We start from the raw sequence: 15,804 nt of genomic DNA on the forward strand, positions 1-15,804 counted from the left end.
AAATTTGTTAGCATGAAAAAAAAATGTTTTATGACTTGACTTGTTTTTTTATACTAGTCTATAATATTAACACAGCAATGCAATCAGCCCCTTGTCCTGTGAGTGAGTGTAGCGTGAGCTGTAGCATGTGAGATGATCACTGGTGATATCCTTATGGTCTGGACGACGCTGACGTGTGAGATGATCACTGGTGTTCTCCTATAGTGGACTGGACTGGACGCTGATGTGTGAGATGATCACTTGTGTTCTCCTATAGTGGTCTGTGAGTGTAGCGCTAGATGTAACGTGTGAGATGATCACTGGTGTTCTCCTATAGTGGTCTGTGAGGGTAGCGTTAGATGTAACGTGTGAGATAATCACTGGTGAGCTCCTAGTGGACTGGACTGGACGCTGACGCGTGTGATACTCCCCAACTCTCACCCAGTTCCCAGGCTCCTTTGCTCTCTCCTCTCTCTCTGGGTTCCCGTGACGATTAACGATCAATAACATCAGCGAGAGCGCCCGCTGGGTACACCGCTCACTTTGCATCTAATCGATTAGCGTTGATGCTCCGCTACCCAGCCTCTCACTCTTGCGCTCTCTCCCTCTGCTCTCTCTCACACTCTCTGTCTCTCTCTCTCTCTCTCTCTCTCTCTGTGTCTGTCTCTCTCTCTCTCCGTCTGACTGGATCACCCTAAGTCTCTGATGGTGGAGTGGACCTGGTGAGAGCCCTCCTCTCCTCCTTTTTGTAGTCCAGTCTGGTGAGCAGTGCTTGATTTAATCAAGTCAACCCCCTTTCAGCAGCCCAACAGGATGGGTGTCTGTGTCTCTGTTTGGTCAGGATTAACACTGCCTCTGATGGACGCTCTCTCTGGTCTCTCACGTGCGGACCTTCAGCTATTAACGGGAAAAAGACCACTAGGGAGTCGGCCTCAAAGATGGAGGGCCTCATCATTCTATCACCGTATACTTTCACTTATACACATCATATACAGTAGTATATGGTCTGCCTATTCCACGTTAATTTTGACAAAATTATCTGCTGCCTTCACCATTTAGCTATAATAGCCATAGCAGTGCAATGCTATGTGTACCAAGTAGTCAAGTCAGGTTTATTTATATGGTGAATCTCATACACAGAGGTCTGTCAATGTGCTGTACATAAACTTAAGCAAACGGTAATAATAAAAGATAAAAGCATCGAGGGGCAATAGTGGTATACCAGTGGCATTTGCTTCTGTAAGAGGTACACTGTGAGCTACAGAAGAGATGTTGGAGTCCTATGCGATAAATCCTATGCAATAGGTAGGGTAGGGGATTACCCACAGTCAGTTAAGTGTTGTTACTGACAACAACTTGATGTAATCCAGAACCAGTTATAATGTTGGGAAAGTCCTTTCTCTATTGTTTTGGGGAAATGACGTAAGGCAGCGTTTTGTTTAGCGTGCACTGTTACTGTTAGTGTGCATAGTGTGCAGTCAGTCAGTGGGTGGGTGGTAACGTAATGGATAAGGAGCTGAGCTAGCGTGCAGTAGCCTGCAAGCTCCCGGCTTCCACCGTTGTGCCCTTGAGCAAAGCACTTAACAAATTGACATTGTTAGTCGCTTTGGGTAACAGCGTCTGCTAAATGTATGAACGTGAACGTAAACGTAAATAGTCAGCATGTGTACGATGTTCACCCCAGTGTTTGCATACCTGATGGTGTTGCAGTAGCAGCAGCAGCAGCAGGCTGTGTGTTTTACTGCGTTTGGGGCGAATTCAGTTGTGTTTGCTTTCATCTACTGTACGCCCCACTTGTCGCAGAGAGCATTGTTGTGGTGCGCTGTGCAAAACTGAAAGCACAGACCCACCTTAAACACCACAAGGTTGACGTAAGAGGGAAGTTTGCTCTTGGTGTTACCCTTCCTGTCTCATGACTGTACGTGACTAGCGGTATATTGCTGCACACTATATGGAGTCTAGGACTGTTGAAGTCTTTTAGTGCTTTTAGTGGCCATGCATCGAATTACCACTGGACATGGTAACCTTCATCAGACGCCGACTTTTGAGCAAACTTTTTTTATTTTTCATTCAGAAAACCACACATGGATACATTGTTCATTGTATATTGACTCACAAAACCCCAATGTCAGATGTTAAGTCATTACACCACTACACCATAACCCCAGGCGTGGTGGTAACATTTTAAGGGGTTTGCGTTTGACCTCTTGTGGACTAACCTTTTGCCCTCTCCTCTCTCCCTCTCTCTTTCTCTCTCTCTCTCTCTCTCTCTCTCTCTCTCTCTCTCTCGTTGTCCTGGTCAGGTGGTGACAGTCACAGGAGGAGCTTGGTGGGGGTTTTTCTTTCGGACGCTGAGGGTGAACGCGGAGTCTCGAGATGGCAGCCAGTAAAAGCAAGAACCAGAGTTCCCTGGCCCTGCACAAGGTCATCATGGTGGGCAGTGGCGGCGTGGGCAAGTCCGCCCTCACGCTCCAGTTCATGTACGACGAGGTGAGCTCCGCCGGAACGCACGCCGCACAAGTTACCATGTTGTTAATCGCTTTGGTTGAAAAAAAAAGAAAAAGCATCAGTTGGGAGGCGCTGTGGCGCAACAGGCTACGGTGCTCGTGCCATGTACGGGTCCGAGTGCCCACGGGGACTCAGGTTCGGCTCCGACCTGCGGTCATTTCCCGATCCCACCCCATCTCTCTCTCCCCCAAGCAATTCCTGTCTCTTTCTACTTTCCTATATGAATAAAGGCAAAAAAGGCAAAAAAATATGTATATATAAAAAGTGTATAAAAATTTTCAAAAAGCAGTCAAATGTAATGTAACAAGTTCACAGGGACATTCCTATTAAGAACGAAAGTTTTTGTGGGAGTGATAGTGATATGAAAAAATACTCAATGACGCAAGTATCAGGATTTTTTTTCCTATGATTTTTTTCCCGTATAATTAAAGTGGGGGTGGGTGTATGCCTGTCTAGCTTCAACGCGTAGGCGAGTTCTGTGCGCACACTACTATTATACAGTCATACAGATATTACACGGCTAAAGCATTGTGTATGCTTTTGATATAAAGCCTAGTGTTATGAATGTATGATGTGGTAGAACCAAAACATCAGTATTAGGTACTGCAGTGCATAAGATAAATAATGGAGAGGCATTTACAGTAGTATATGCAATACAGTGTTAAGTATGAAGCTTAAAAAAGAATCCGCACACCAGTTTGTAGCTCCCAGTGAATTCAACTGGTGTGCGGATACTTTTTTATCTTTTTGTATTATCGCTCTTGAAGATCCTACACCCGGAAAAATTGACATAGGATGTGCGTGGGTATTCAACTTCTAAGTATAGTATTACAAATACATGATGCTGTAAAAGCATAAATAATGTAGAAGGAGAAATCAAATGATGTCTTCTCCTTTATTGTCTCGGTCTCTGGCGGTCTCTGTTTTTCATTCTCTTTCTCTTTCTCTGTTTGCTCTCTCGCACGCTTTCTCTCTCTCTCTCTCACTCTTGCTATCTGTTTCTCTGTTCTCTCCCTCGCTCTCTCTCTCCTCACTAAGCTCCGCAAACCCTTAACATATGCCTATTCTAGTTGAATAGAACAAGAGCACAACGGTCTAAGAGCGCTCCAAAACAAACAAACTAACACGCAGCGAAACATGCATTATGCATATGCCATTTTCTAATGAATTATGTAGAGGTTTTGGACATTGGAAATTCATCGTGGAAGAAAATATGTGTAGTCCAGTCAAGCAGTGAAAAGTATAAACACCCTGCTCTCAATGGGCAGTGTAACTTTCCAAATGGGTTGAGTTTATTCTCTTGGCCGTTTTAATGCATATTTGTAGCATATTGAGAAACAACTGCGGTTACGTGCCTTGTATACCATGGCCAACCCTTCTCTTTCTTTCTCTCTCTCTCTCCTTTCTCTCATTTTCTGTTTCTTTTTCATTCTCTTTCTCTCTCTCTCTCTCTCTCTCTCTCTCTCTCTCTCTCTCTCGCTCTCTCTCAAACTCAATCGGTCTCTAATGCTGCTTCTAAAGTGATTGCTGGGTCTGCTCCCACCTACTTAAATGCTCTCATAAAGGCTCATGTTACCCCTTCGGCCACTGCACTCCTCCAAGAAACGCGTCTGCCACGACTGCCCCTACACACACACACACACACACACACACACACACACACACACACACACACACACACACACACACACACACACACGGCAATCCAGACTATTTCCATTGGTAGTCCCCCAGTGGAGGAACAACCTGCCAAGTGCGACCAAAGCAGGGATTTCCCTCGCCATCCTCGATGAGTTCTGAAAGACTGATTCTTGAGTTATTGAAGATTCTTCTAACAAACACTTCTAACCACCGGACACGCCCAACATGCACTTTCCATGCATTCTCTCTCACTCCTCTTCCTCCTTCCTCTCTACTTCCTCTCCACTTCTCTACCTCCATCTTCTACCACTCTCTCCTCATTCCATACTTTGACTAGTACCGTCCGGTACTTATAATGTCTGCACTTGTATCCTCGAGTACTAGTTCTTGCTAATGCAGTAGTAATTCCTAAGATCTCTACAGTAGTACTAGTGTTGACTGATGCAGTAGTAATTCCTGGATAAGATCTCTGCACTCTGCACTTCAGCTTTAATAATATTATAGGCTACTGTACCTCTTTCTGTAAGTCGTTTTGGATAGAAGCGTCCGCTAAATGAAATAATGTAAATGTGAACATGACTCTCTCTCTCTCTCTCTCTCTCTCTCTGTGTGTGTGTGTGTGTGTGTGTGTGTGTGTGTGTGTAGTTTGTGGAGGACTACGAGCCCACTAAGGCGGACAGCTACAGGAAGAAGGTGGTGCTGGACGGGGAGGAGGTCCAGATCGACATCCTGGACACGGCGGGCCAGGAGGACTACGCCGCCATCAGGGACAACTACTTCCGCAGCGGAGAGGGCTTCCTGCTCGTCTTCTCCATCACCGAGCACGAGTCCTTCACCGCCACCGCAGAGTTCAGGTCCGTAATGAAGCCACGCTCACACACGGCCACAGCTACTGGGGCAGCTTTCAGCTCTCAATCTCACACACACACACTCATACTCACACTCACTGCCACAGATACTGGGGCAGCTTTCAGCTCTCAATCTCACACACACGCACTCATACTCACACTCACACTCACACTCACTGCCACAGATACTGGGGCAGCTTTCAGCTCTCAAACACACACACACACACACACACACACACACTCACAGCCACAGCTACTGGGGCAGCGTTCAGCTCCCAATCACACTTATATATATATGTATATGTATATATATATATATATATATATATATACACACACACACGCACGCACGCACGCGGTTTGAGGTTTGTAGGACACAGTTTACGACAGACAAAGTACACACAGTACCTGCAGAGATAAGGCTCAGTGTGCAGCATAGAGAAAAGCAGCACCACATGTGATGCACACAAACTACTGTGGACACACACACACACACACACACACACACACACAAACAAACATGCAGTCACGCACACACACACACACACAAACAATCATGCACTCACGCACACACACACACAAACACAAACATGCACTCACACACACACACACACACACACACAGACACACAAACACAAACACAAACATGCACTCACGCACACACACAAACATGCCAACACACACACACACACACACACACACACACATAAACACGCATACGCACAGACACACACACACACAACCTTATAAAATAAGGGCCCTTTGGTTTTGTCAGGCTAGAGGAGTTCGAGTTAGAGGATTGACCTCTAACCTCTAGGATTTACCTCTAACTCCGAGGTGTGTCCATAGACCACTTGGAATACCCTACTGACACCGCGTCCTAACTGCAAGCGACGCGACCGAATGCGTGCGTCAAAATCAGTTCCATCGCTGTATTTTCAATTGGAATGTCCTGACTGAATGCGATGCGACCGAACGCGACAAGTTGCTTTGCTACGCGACCTCTTCAACCCTGTTTTGTCGCTCTGTCCGTTTCTATTTTAGTCGCGTCGCGTCGCCTTGACATTAACTTTTTCACAACGTAACAAAGGCTCATTAAAGAATGTTAACGGATACAATGTGGACACAAACTATCCGGCGCAACGCGACATTTGCGCAGTCGCTTACAATTAGGACACGGTGTGAGCTGAACGCTCTGTGCTGCTGTATAGGTGATGTTTTTGGGAAATCCAAACAGAGATCCGGGGGGAAGTATAGGCAGGGGGGAGTGGATGCTGGAATTCCATGCGTTCCGAACTGGAATAATATTGACTAGATAATGTGACCCGCTGTGCAGTCTCCAGCTGGGCATGTTTGTTGTGGTAGGGGTATTAATTGTTTTGATGATGGGTATGGATTGTTTTGAGTGTGTCTGTGTGTGTGTGTGTGTGTGTGCGTGTGTGTGTTTTGGAGGTCTCTTCAATCTGTTTGCATTTCACTGTGTATTTTTGGCTCCTTGCATGGGTGTGGTCTTTGTTCTGTCTGGTTGTGTGTGTGTGTGTTATACCCATGTTCATCAACCATGCGTTTTTGTATGTAGGCTAGACATGCTTATACGGTCACTGTAGATATTGTCCATATGTGTGTTGTGTATGTGTTTGCCTTTTAAAATGTTGTATAAATTGTATGCTTAAATTCTTAAACACACTGGTGTTGATTGCTTATTGTATTGATTATGTTTGTGTGTTTGTGTGCGTGTGTGCATTTGTTTTTGTGTGTGTGCGTATGCGTACGTTCGCGTGTGTGCGTGCGTGTGCGTGCGTGTGTGTGTGTGTGTGTGTGTGTCCTACAGGGAGCAGATCCTGCGGGTGAAGGCGGAGGAGGACAAGATCCCTCTGCTGCTGGTGGGCAACAAGTCGGACCTGGAGGAGCGGCGGCAGGTGATGGTGGACGAGGCGCGGGGGAAGGCCGAGGAGTGGAACGTCCAGTACGTGGAGACCTCCGCCAAGACGCGCGCCAACGTCGACAAGGTGCAGCTCCTGGCCCCGCCTCCTTTAGACATTCTACGTAGATAGTGTACAAGTCCATCAGCTGTACTGTATTTCCTGGTCTGTTTTCTTGCTCCTGTATTTTTGTCAGGCATTGCTATTGTATTAGACAACCCCCACCTCCTTTAGACAGTAGATAGATAGACAGTCAGATATGCTTTATTGATCCCCAAGGGGAGATTCAAGGTCCCAGTAGCTAAGACACCACACACAACATACATTAGACATTCTATGTAGATAGTGTACAAAAGTCCATCAGCTGTACTGTATTTCCTGGTCTGTTTTCTTGGTCCTGTAGTTCTGTCAGGCATTGTTATTGTATTAGACAGACAGATACTTTTTCTGCCTTAGTGACGCGGAATAGTTCAAGGGGCCCCGTGTGTCAAATGTCTTGTCCAGTTAGGGCCATGGTTGCCATGGCGTTAAATTGACTCTCCCGAGGCAGAGGGCTGAAAGTGCACACAGCAACACACAGCTTTATCCAGGAAGAGGAAGAGGAAGTCTTCCTTTTATTCTCTCGAGAGGACGACGATGAATTCGTGCACAGGCAGCCCTCTTCATTTGCATTGAGATGTAGTCGCTGGGGGACATTTCACGTAGCAGGGAGATCATGTTTGATGCCGAACACCGTTTTCACTGGATAGTTCTTACTTGGCGTGCATGCAGCTCAGTCATCTTGCTAATATGGCTGTGGAAAGCCCAGCTATCTGTTTTCTTTAAGGCCCCTGAGGACTAGCTTTGAGCTTGTCTGTTCACATAAAGTCAAAGGTTTTGTGTTCTGGTTTATTTAATTACAGGGATCTTTCTAGATGCACTACTGCAATCACAGATACGGTCTGAACTGAAACCAGTTGTTTTTCTTTTCTAGACTGTTTGAGTTTTACGGTTGTTTGGCTGTTGATCTAGAGTCTCTGATGGAATGTTATCTGAATCAGGTCACACAGTTGCGGGTGTCACCGGTGTCCAACCAACATAGATGCTAATGAAATATACAAGCATTTAGAGAGTCCACACATCTGTTTTAACTGTTGTTGTTGTTTTTCCTCTTTCTCTCTATCCATCTCTCTCTGTCTCTCTCTCTCTCTCTCTCTCTCTCCTCCAAGGTGTTTTTCGACCTTATGAGGGAGGTGAGGTCCAAAAAGATGTCGGAAAACAAGGACAAAAACGGCAAGGGAAAGAACAAGAAGAACAAGAAGAGCTTCAAGGAGAGGTGCTGTTTACTCTAAACACCTCCCCATGGACCTTACGAGCCCCCCTCCCTCCCCCCAGCAACCCCCTCCAATTCAAACACCACTGAGGAATAAGCTCAACCACAGAGCCTGTTTCGTCTGTAAATGACAACAACAAAAGAAAATCTTTTTTTTTTCATTTTTTTTTTTTAAATAATGCTTAAGGTAGATCTCGATGCCTGGTCTCAGCCTTTTTTTGTTTTTTTGTTTTGTTTTTCATTGAACAACAACAACAACAACAACAAAAAATCAAAATCCAGTTTCTTACTTTTAAAAATAAGGACAGTGACCACTGTATGTCGACTATGTGAAAGAAACTGTGCCACTTTAGGGCCTTCGCTGTAACATGGAGGTGACCAACACTAACAAAGCCCCCCCTGTAAATGACCCTGCTTGACATCATCAATTTTTCTTTTTTTAAGAAAAAGATATTGGTGAAATGTTGCCTCTTTTTTTATGATCTTACCAAATTCGTTACACATGCCGTATTAGTTGACTTATGCAAAAGAAAATGTCTTCTGGGTCTAGTCATCAACACTAAAATTCTCGATCGCTTTCCCTGGCTAACTGCAAATCAGCAGGTCAGCCTTTTATTTCCTTTCCTCTGGCTCTAATCTGCTAATGCTAACGCAGAAACGCTAAAGGTTAGTGTCGCTTTTGTGACCTCACTTCCTGCACAGGATGTTGAGCATATTCAAATGCTCGTCCAGCCCGGGGGCCCTCTCGCCCACATAGATGCTGGACTCTCTCTCTCTTTCTTTCTCTCTCTCTCTCTATCTCTCTCTGTCTGATGTTTCTGGTCTGATGAGAAACATCAGACGAGGAACGCGCCTTTCCTGTACCAAACAGCCTTTTTGTTTTTGTTTATCTGTCTCTCTTACAGCTGGAGAAATGTGTGGTCAACCCAGGGTCAGTCTAGCGTTGTGTTGTTGATGTAGTTAATGGCTCAATCCACTTAGCAGCTGACTCTGGTCCAAGTCCGGTCCGGTCCTGTCCTGATCTGGAGCCGATCCAACTCTAGCGCTGGTGCAGTTCTGACCAAGGGCCCGATGTGGTTATGATGCTGCCCTAATCAGGCAGGGGTCTAGCCTTGATCCTGGTGTGAAGTAGATCAGGTGATCTGGTGAATGGCTTCCAGATCGTGCCCCTTTCCCCCATTCAGAGTTAGATGCTTACTGAGAGAGTTTCCAGGAAGCTTGTTTTTTTTTGGCAGAGGCAGGGTAGCTAAGGTGCCATGCCACCCCCCCCCCCCCCCCCCCCCCCCTCTATTAGTAAAGGGTGACCGTAACACTTTAGAGGCCTTTCATGGACGCTGAGTTCACTTCTATTCTAAGGTGCTTCAGTTGTGAATGCAGATTACTGAGAACTTTTGGCCGCTCTGGTCACGTTGCTCCCCCTGGTGGCCAAACAAGATAACAGCCTGCAGCTGGGAATTGTGGGTTGGGAAGAATAGCTCAAACTCGAGTTTTGGGGATCACGCTCTCTCTTTTTTTCTCCCATTAAATTTGCCTGAAGCAAATGCCTCACTTTTTAGAAAGCGCTACTGCCCATCAGACTCTTCACACCCTTTTGTTGAACTGTGAAAACAAATAGCCTTGCTGATGACCGTGTGTTGTACCAAGATATTTTTGTAGGAAGCGTGCTATGTTGCCAACATCGTGATGTGATGAAGGTGGCATCCACTCCCAGAACGAGTGCCATTAAGAACAGCAGGTTCTTGTTAGGGAGAACTTTCTTGGGAGTGCATGCCATCAAATACTGCAACAAATTCAACCGGGGGGTGGGGGATGAATAGTTCCTGTTCCTGCTTTTTTTTCTCTGAATGTGTCTGTACAAATGGTTGGACTGTGGTTGCGTCAATCTAACGGATGTGTTGTCTCGCTATTGTTTGGGAGCCATGTGGAGGTGGTGGGGTTTAGAGTGCCCTGCCTTGTAGAGCTGCAACACTTGTCATTGTGCTCGTTTTATAACTGATTGAGTCTGTTTGCTTGACTTGAGCTTGATGACAATTTATGTTCTTTTTTCTCTCTCTGTCCCATTTTCTCCCCCTAACTGGCTATTAAAAGAGGAAAAAGATGTCAAAAACATGTTGCCAAATAAACACTTTTCTTTCTTTGTACTGTTGTTGTGGCATTTTTTTTTTTGTCTGCATCACACGTACACTCCGAGAACTAGACACTTTTACGCCACTGCGCTTTTGCAAGCCGTTTGTTTTCTATGTCAGGTAAAACTAAACGGTGAGTATGTCTGATGCTGTGTATCTCCGACTTTGAGTCAAGCTTAGCTCTCTGACAGTAGCGTTAAAAAGAGGATTTTGGTCAGTCAGCAGCACATAGTTCTGTTGTATAAATAGCCTTGAGGAAATGCCTTTTAGTAGAGTTGTTGAAGTTTTCGTGCCATCACCAAGCCATCCTCAAGTACTATTTAATAGCTAACATCTGTCAAATGCAACAACTGTAAACAAAAACTATTTCCTTTCTTCGGTTTGATTCTGGGTTTAAAAAACAGGGCTCACAATCTCCCCCTTGTGGTTAACATACAAATCACAGTGACATACATTCACATTACATAATGACCCCAGAACACCCAGAACATTGAGAAATCTACTGTATCTGGAAACAATTGTACTGAAGAGGTGTGTTTAGCAACAAATAAAACTGATATAGTCATTTTATCAAACATAAGAAGGCACCATTGGAACACTGGCTGGGGTAAAACGCCCCCTTTATACTTTTATTTTTTATTAAAAATTTAATATCTATAATAACATAAGGTCTATACAATTCTCATATCTGGTTCATGTCTGGTCCTGAGAGGGTTGGTGCTGAAATTAATATTACCTGGTAAACTACTACGGACATCCAGAATTCTCAATTGATTTATTTTCCTGTGGTGGAAAATCAGATAGGCCTACTCTGTCATTTCAGATGAAAGTCCATGCTGGGAAAGCTACACCTCAAGCGGGTTACCTGAAGTTACTGGCCTGTAGGCCTACATAGACCTCATCAGTAGGCTACATGTGATTTAGCAGGCTAGCCTACTGCATACATGGCACAACATATGCTAGCCTACAATAAAAACATGAATGTGTTGTCATACACTTGTTCTTCATGGTAGGCCAATATTAGCCTAATAGGCCAACAGTAGGCTAACATGCGCATGGCCTAGGCCTACTGTGTGACATAATGACGTTTAACAACAGCCATTAACAAGAAGCTAGGCTAGCCTACGTGATAATAGTGTCTGATGATCGGGTGATTGTCATTGCCAGGAGGAGGTGGAAAGGTGAGAAAACGCCCACCGCACCGATGACCCCACATAAAGTTGGAGTCAACTTTCAAAGATCTCAAACTGATAAGGAGGATGGCTCACTCCTGCTCCTCTGCTGTCGAAGAGATGAACAGTGATTATTCCTACTACGAGATGGACAGTGATGATTCCCACAACCTTGAACTGGACAGTGAGGATTCCTTCGACCTTGAACTGGACAGTGAGGATTCCTTCGACCTTGAACTGGACAGCGATTCCTATGACCTTGAACTGGATAGTGAGGACTCCTACGACTCTTTCTCCGATCTCAGTAGTGAGGATTCTGACGAAGAATATTGTCATAAGCTAAATCAGCTGACACCCAGCCGGACGAAGTTGCGCCATCTGGAGTCGACTCCGAAGATGCTCGAGATAATCACCTCACCTCCAAGAAAGAAGCCCCGTCGGCAACTTTTCTTTGACCCGCCGAAAACGAATGAGAACTTGTCCTCAGCAACTCAGCGTCTGGCCATCGGTAAGTCATAACAACCAGAGTGAAAAATGATCACTAGGCCTAGATGTTGATGTGCAAGGCCCATTGTTTATTTTTTGCGCAATGTGTTCTGATCAGGACTAATAATAGCCTGTAATGAGCATTGTATTGTTGTTCTGAATTTAGTAGACTGGAGTTTATCCCTCTAGTTTACATGCTATGACCAGTGTGTCTGGCTGAAATGCAATTTCTGTGCTATAGGCTATTTTCGCCACTTGGTCAATAGCCTCCCATTTATATTTCCCTTTATTGTTGTTTAGGCAAGAGAAAAAGGAGCCTGTTACAGGAACATAACAATTTCCTGCGTGAGATGATGGCATCTCATGAGAAGCAGCAGGCCCAGCGTGAACGCCACTTCCAGTTGATGATGGATCACACACGGAAAGCAAGGCAGCGAGAACTGGCCGCTGATGCTGCTACTGCTGCCTTCCGCCATGGCCTGCTGGCAGTGCTGGGCCAGATTGCGCAGGCAATCGCGGGCCGGAATGCAGCTCAACCACCCCAGTAGTGACTGGACACACCACTGACAGAACTAGATGCACAATGCACTTGTATATTTACTGTACACCACATAACCTTGTATATAGTGTGTACACTACATGCACAATGCTCTTGTATTTACATATTACACAACATACCCTTGAATATAGTTTGCACTGCATTATTTTTGTATTTACTTTTTTACTGTCTGTTTTAATAAAGAGCTTGGTGTAAACAATATGCATTGTCAACTGCTTTACACTATATGGGATAGTATTTAACTATTAACCATTAACTATAAAACAAACACATCGCTGTTGCTTTATTCAGAGACATAGGCCTACAGATTAAGTAAACTATATCATAATGTTTGTATGTAGACCAAAATCAAGATCAATATCAAAATTCAAGTGCAGGTGGGCAACATCTGAGTGCTTACAGGTGTAATTTCATTGACAATATGGGAATAGGAATGTGAATATTAGGCGTTAACTACCAACCATTAACGGACATAGAAACTATTGTGTCCAGATGTAGGTGGCCAACATCCTCGAGGCCATTAAGGCCTGGTTTAATGTAGACCATAGGGCAGGGGTATTCAATTAAAATTCAAAGAGGTCCAGTTACTAAAATGTCCTCAGCAAAGGTCTGAATCTTATATTGTCAACAAAATAGTAGACTACCCTGATGTTAATAAAAACTGCATGTACATTTCTAGGCCTATTTAATTTATTGCTAAATTTCAAGTGTTTTCAAAGTAATATGCTTTTAACATACCAACAAGTATATTAACTTGAGTGCAAAACAAAAGCCTATTGTCTAGGCTACATTTCAATAAAGTTAACAGACAACAGACACTGAATTTATTCTGAATAGAATAATTATAAAGTGCAACACAGCTTTGAGCAGCCTGAACTATGGGCCTATATTTCAAGTAGGCCTATTGTAAAACATTCAGAATCTTTTTGTATCTTTAAGAAAACAAAATGCTTTCTGAACAGCTGCATCAAGCTGTGCCAGTACATCCTCTGCTTATAGCCTAGTTCAGATTTTCTTGTTGTTGAAGCTGACAATGGATCTGTAAAGTTTCTGCAGCCGCATTAAGCACTCATCCACAACTATTCCATCGCCAAATGCTCTCTTGTTTAGCCTACACCAAAATCCACGCAATCTTTAACGAACACTGCCTGTAAATGCATGCGTGATCACGTCAGTAGACATGTGTTTTCAACTTGATAATTATTAGCCAACCTCCGCCAAGGTTAGGCTATGTTTTCATCGTTTTTTTTTTTTTAAAACAACGCCACAGTTTCACAACAGAACGAATATTCCGTCCATTCATCTCTAAAAGTTCGGTGCTATTAAGCCCTATCCTGATCTATGATCCAACTGGTTCTGATGCAGTTACCAAGGGCGATCGGTTCAGTTGATGCGAATCAGGCGGGAGATAGCCAAGATCCATGATGTGAATTAGATCAGGTGATCTGATTTTGGCTTCCATCATCTCGTTCAGAATTAGATGCCACAGCGAAAATATGAAACATTAGCTGCTACAGCGTAGGCCTGTGTGAGTAGGCCTAGCCTTTACGTGACAATCTTGTTGAGGTAGGCCTAGGCCTAATTTTCTGGTGATCAGACGACTGTCATTGTCTGGAGGGTAGAAAAGGTGAGAAAACGCCCACCGATGATCCTACATAAACTTGGGGTCAGCTTTCAAAGATCTCAAACTGATAAGGAGGATGGCTCACTCCCACTGCTCTGCTGTCGAAGAGATGAACAATGATTCCCACAACCTTGAGCGGGGCAGTGAGGATTCCTTTGACCTTGAGCGGGGCAGTGAGGATTCCTTTGACCTTGAACTGGACAGTGAGGATTCCTTCGACCTTGAACTGGACAATGAGGATTCCTACGACTCTTCCTCGGATCTCAGTAGTGATTCTGACGAAGAAATCATCACTGCACCTTTACGAAAGAAGCCCCGTCGACAACTTTTACTTGGGTCACCGAAAACTAAGGAAAACGTGCTTTCAGCAACTCGGCGTCTAGCCTTCGGTAAGACATGACAACCAGAGTGAAAAGTCGTAACTTTTGTGATATGCTATAGGCCTAGCCAACATCCCATTGTAATGTTTTGTGCAATGTGTTTGGATCAGGACTAACATAGGGCCTATTGTATTGTAGACCTAACTGTAGGCCTGTAGGCTACACTCCATGACCAGTGCAGTGTCTGGCTGAAATGACAAAAACGTTTCTCATTTATAACAATTGCCTTTGTCATTTCCAGGTAATGAGATCAACTCATTTGAAGACATTTGCAGACTAAATACGCAAGGCATGGTGAAGATTATTCAGCAGCTAGCGCCTCCACCTCCTCCTCCGTCTTCTATTCAGGGTCTTTTCCAAGCCCTTGGGGAGATGGCGGAGGACATGATCGATCCGCGGTTGCATGAACCCTTGAAGAAGAAAATGACGCATGTGCTGATTGAGTTCATGCACGAGCATATGTGATAACAACCTGTGATAACTGACAACCTTCCAGCCTATAACCTTAGCCTATATAGTAGGTAGTAGGCCTATAGTAGTATATAGTAGACTAAATGTAGCACATTATAAAGCAAATGTCTTTGTATTTAGTACTTAATTGTTCTCTTTATCTTTTAAAATAGCTTTTATATTTATCTGTTAATTATCTTTTTGTTAATAAACTGGGTTTACGTAAGCATTGTCTGATGTTTTTGTGGTCAAACAGCTATCGTGACACAATGCTCAAAACGGCATTAAGTTATAGCCTAAAGCTCAGCATTAAGTTATTACGCTAGACACGGAATGTGTGCCAGCGGTGTACAATGATAGCCAGGTCAAGGACACTATTCATGGTAACTGCTGTCATACACTCTGGAATGTTGATAGCTGACCAAGGAACATGTGCTAATGTGGCAGGTGTGCCAGTGGTGTAGAAACGTTGTGATTAGGCTATGTAGGGTCAAGAACCTTCACTTATTATCTAATGATGTGTAAGAAATTAAATACACACGAGTATAGCCTATAGAACTACATTTTGTTAACTGTTACAGTATTACGCACAACACAAGACCATGTCAGTTCAGGCAACCTCTCAGAATTACTATAATCCTGCATGTATGGGATGCATTGGCTCAGGTTAGTGTCCTCTGCAACGACCCTCCTCCATTCACCTGACCTATGGTCATGCGGTAGCCTATCTACGAAGCTTGGCAGGATGTATCTGCAAGTTGGAGTCTGTGAAGCAGCTGTGTGTGCAAGCTACACAT

The 15,804-nt window shown here is 44.3% G+C and overlaps 2 protein-coding genes across 3 annotated transcripts in view; both read left to right on the forward strand.

Annotated features, from left to right (window-relative positions):
• Window positions 1–10,351, forward strand: part of ralba (v-ral simian leukemia viral oncogene homolog Ba (ras related)) — a 28,014-nt gene extending 17,663 nt beyond the window's left edge. For both annotated transcript variants that reach the window (XM_062534830.1, XM_062534832.1), the window contains exons 2-5: window positions 2,283–2,469; window positions 4,774–4,982; window positions 6,808–6,985; window positions 8,107–10,351. In XM_062534830.1, the coding sequence (XP_062390814.1) occupies window positions 2,356–2,469; window positions 4,774–4,982; window positions 6,808–6,985; window positions 8,107–8,229 (624 nt within the window). In that variant the 5' untranslated portion in view covers window positions 2,283–2,355 and the 3' untranslated portion in view covers window positions 8,230–10,351. The remainder of the gene's footprint in view (window positions 1–2,282; window positions 2,470–4,773; window positions 4,983–6,807; window positions 6,986–8,106) is intronic.
• Window positions 10,352–11,493: 1,142 nt separating this feature from the next.
• Window positions 11,494–12,731, forward strand: LOC134077861 (uncharacterized). Its single transcript, XM_062533496.1, has 2 exons — window positions 11,494–12,016; window positions 12,295–12,731. The coding sequence occupies exons 1-2, from the start codon at window positions 11,596–11,598 to the stop codon at window positions 12,540–12,542; spliced, it is 669 nt and encodes a 222-aa protein (XP_062389480.1). The 5' UTR covers window positions 11,494–11,595; the 3' UTR covers window positions 12,543–12,731.
• The last annotated feature ends 3,073 nt before the right edge of the window (window positions 12,732–15,804 follow it).

This window comes from Sardina pilchardus, chromosome 4 (genome assembly GCF_963854185.1).
Source record: "Sardina pilchardus chromosome 4, fSarPil1.1, whole genome shotgun sequence".
Classification (NCBI taxonomy): domain Eukaryota; kingdom Metazoa; phylum Chordata; class Actinopteri; order Clupeiformes; family Clupeidae; genus Sardina; species Sardina pilchardus.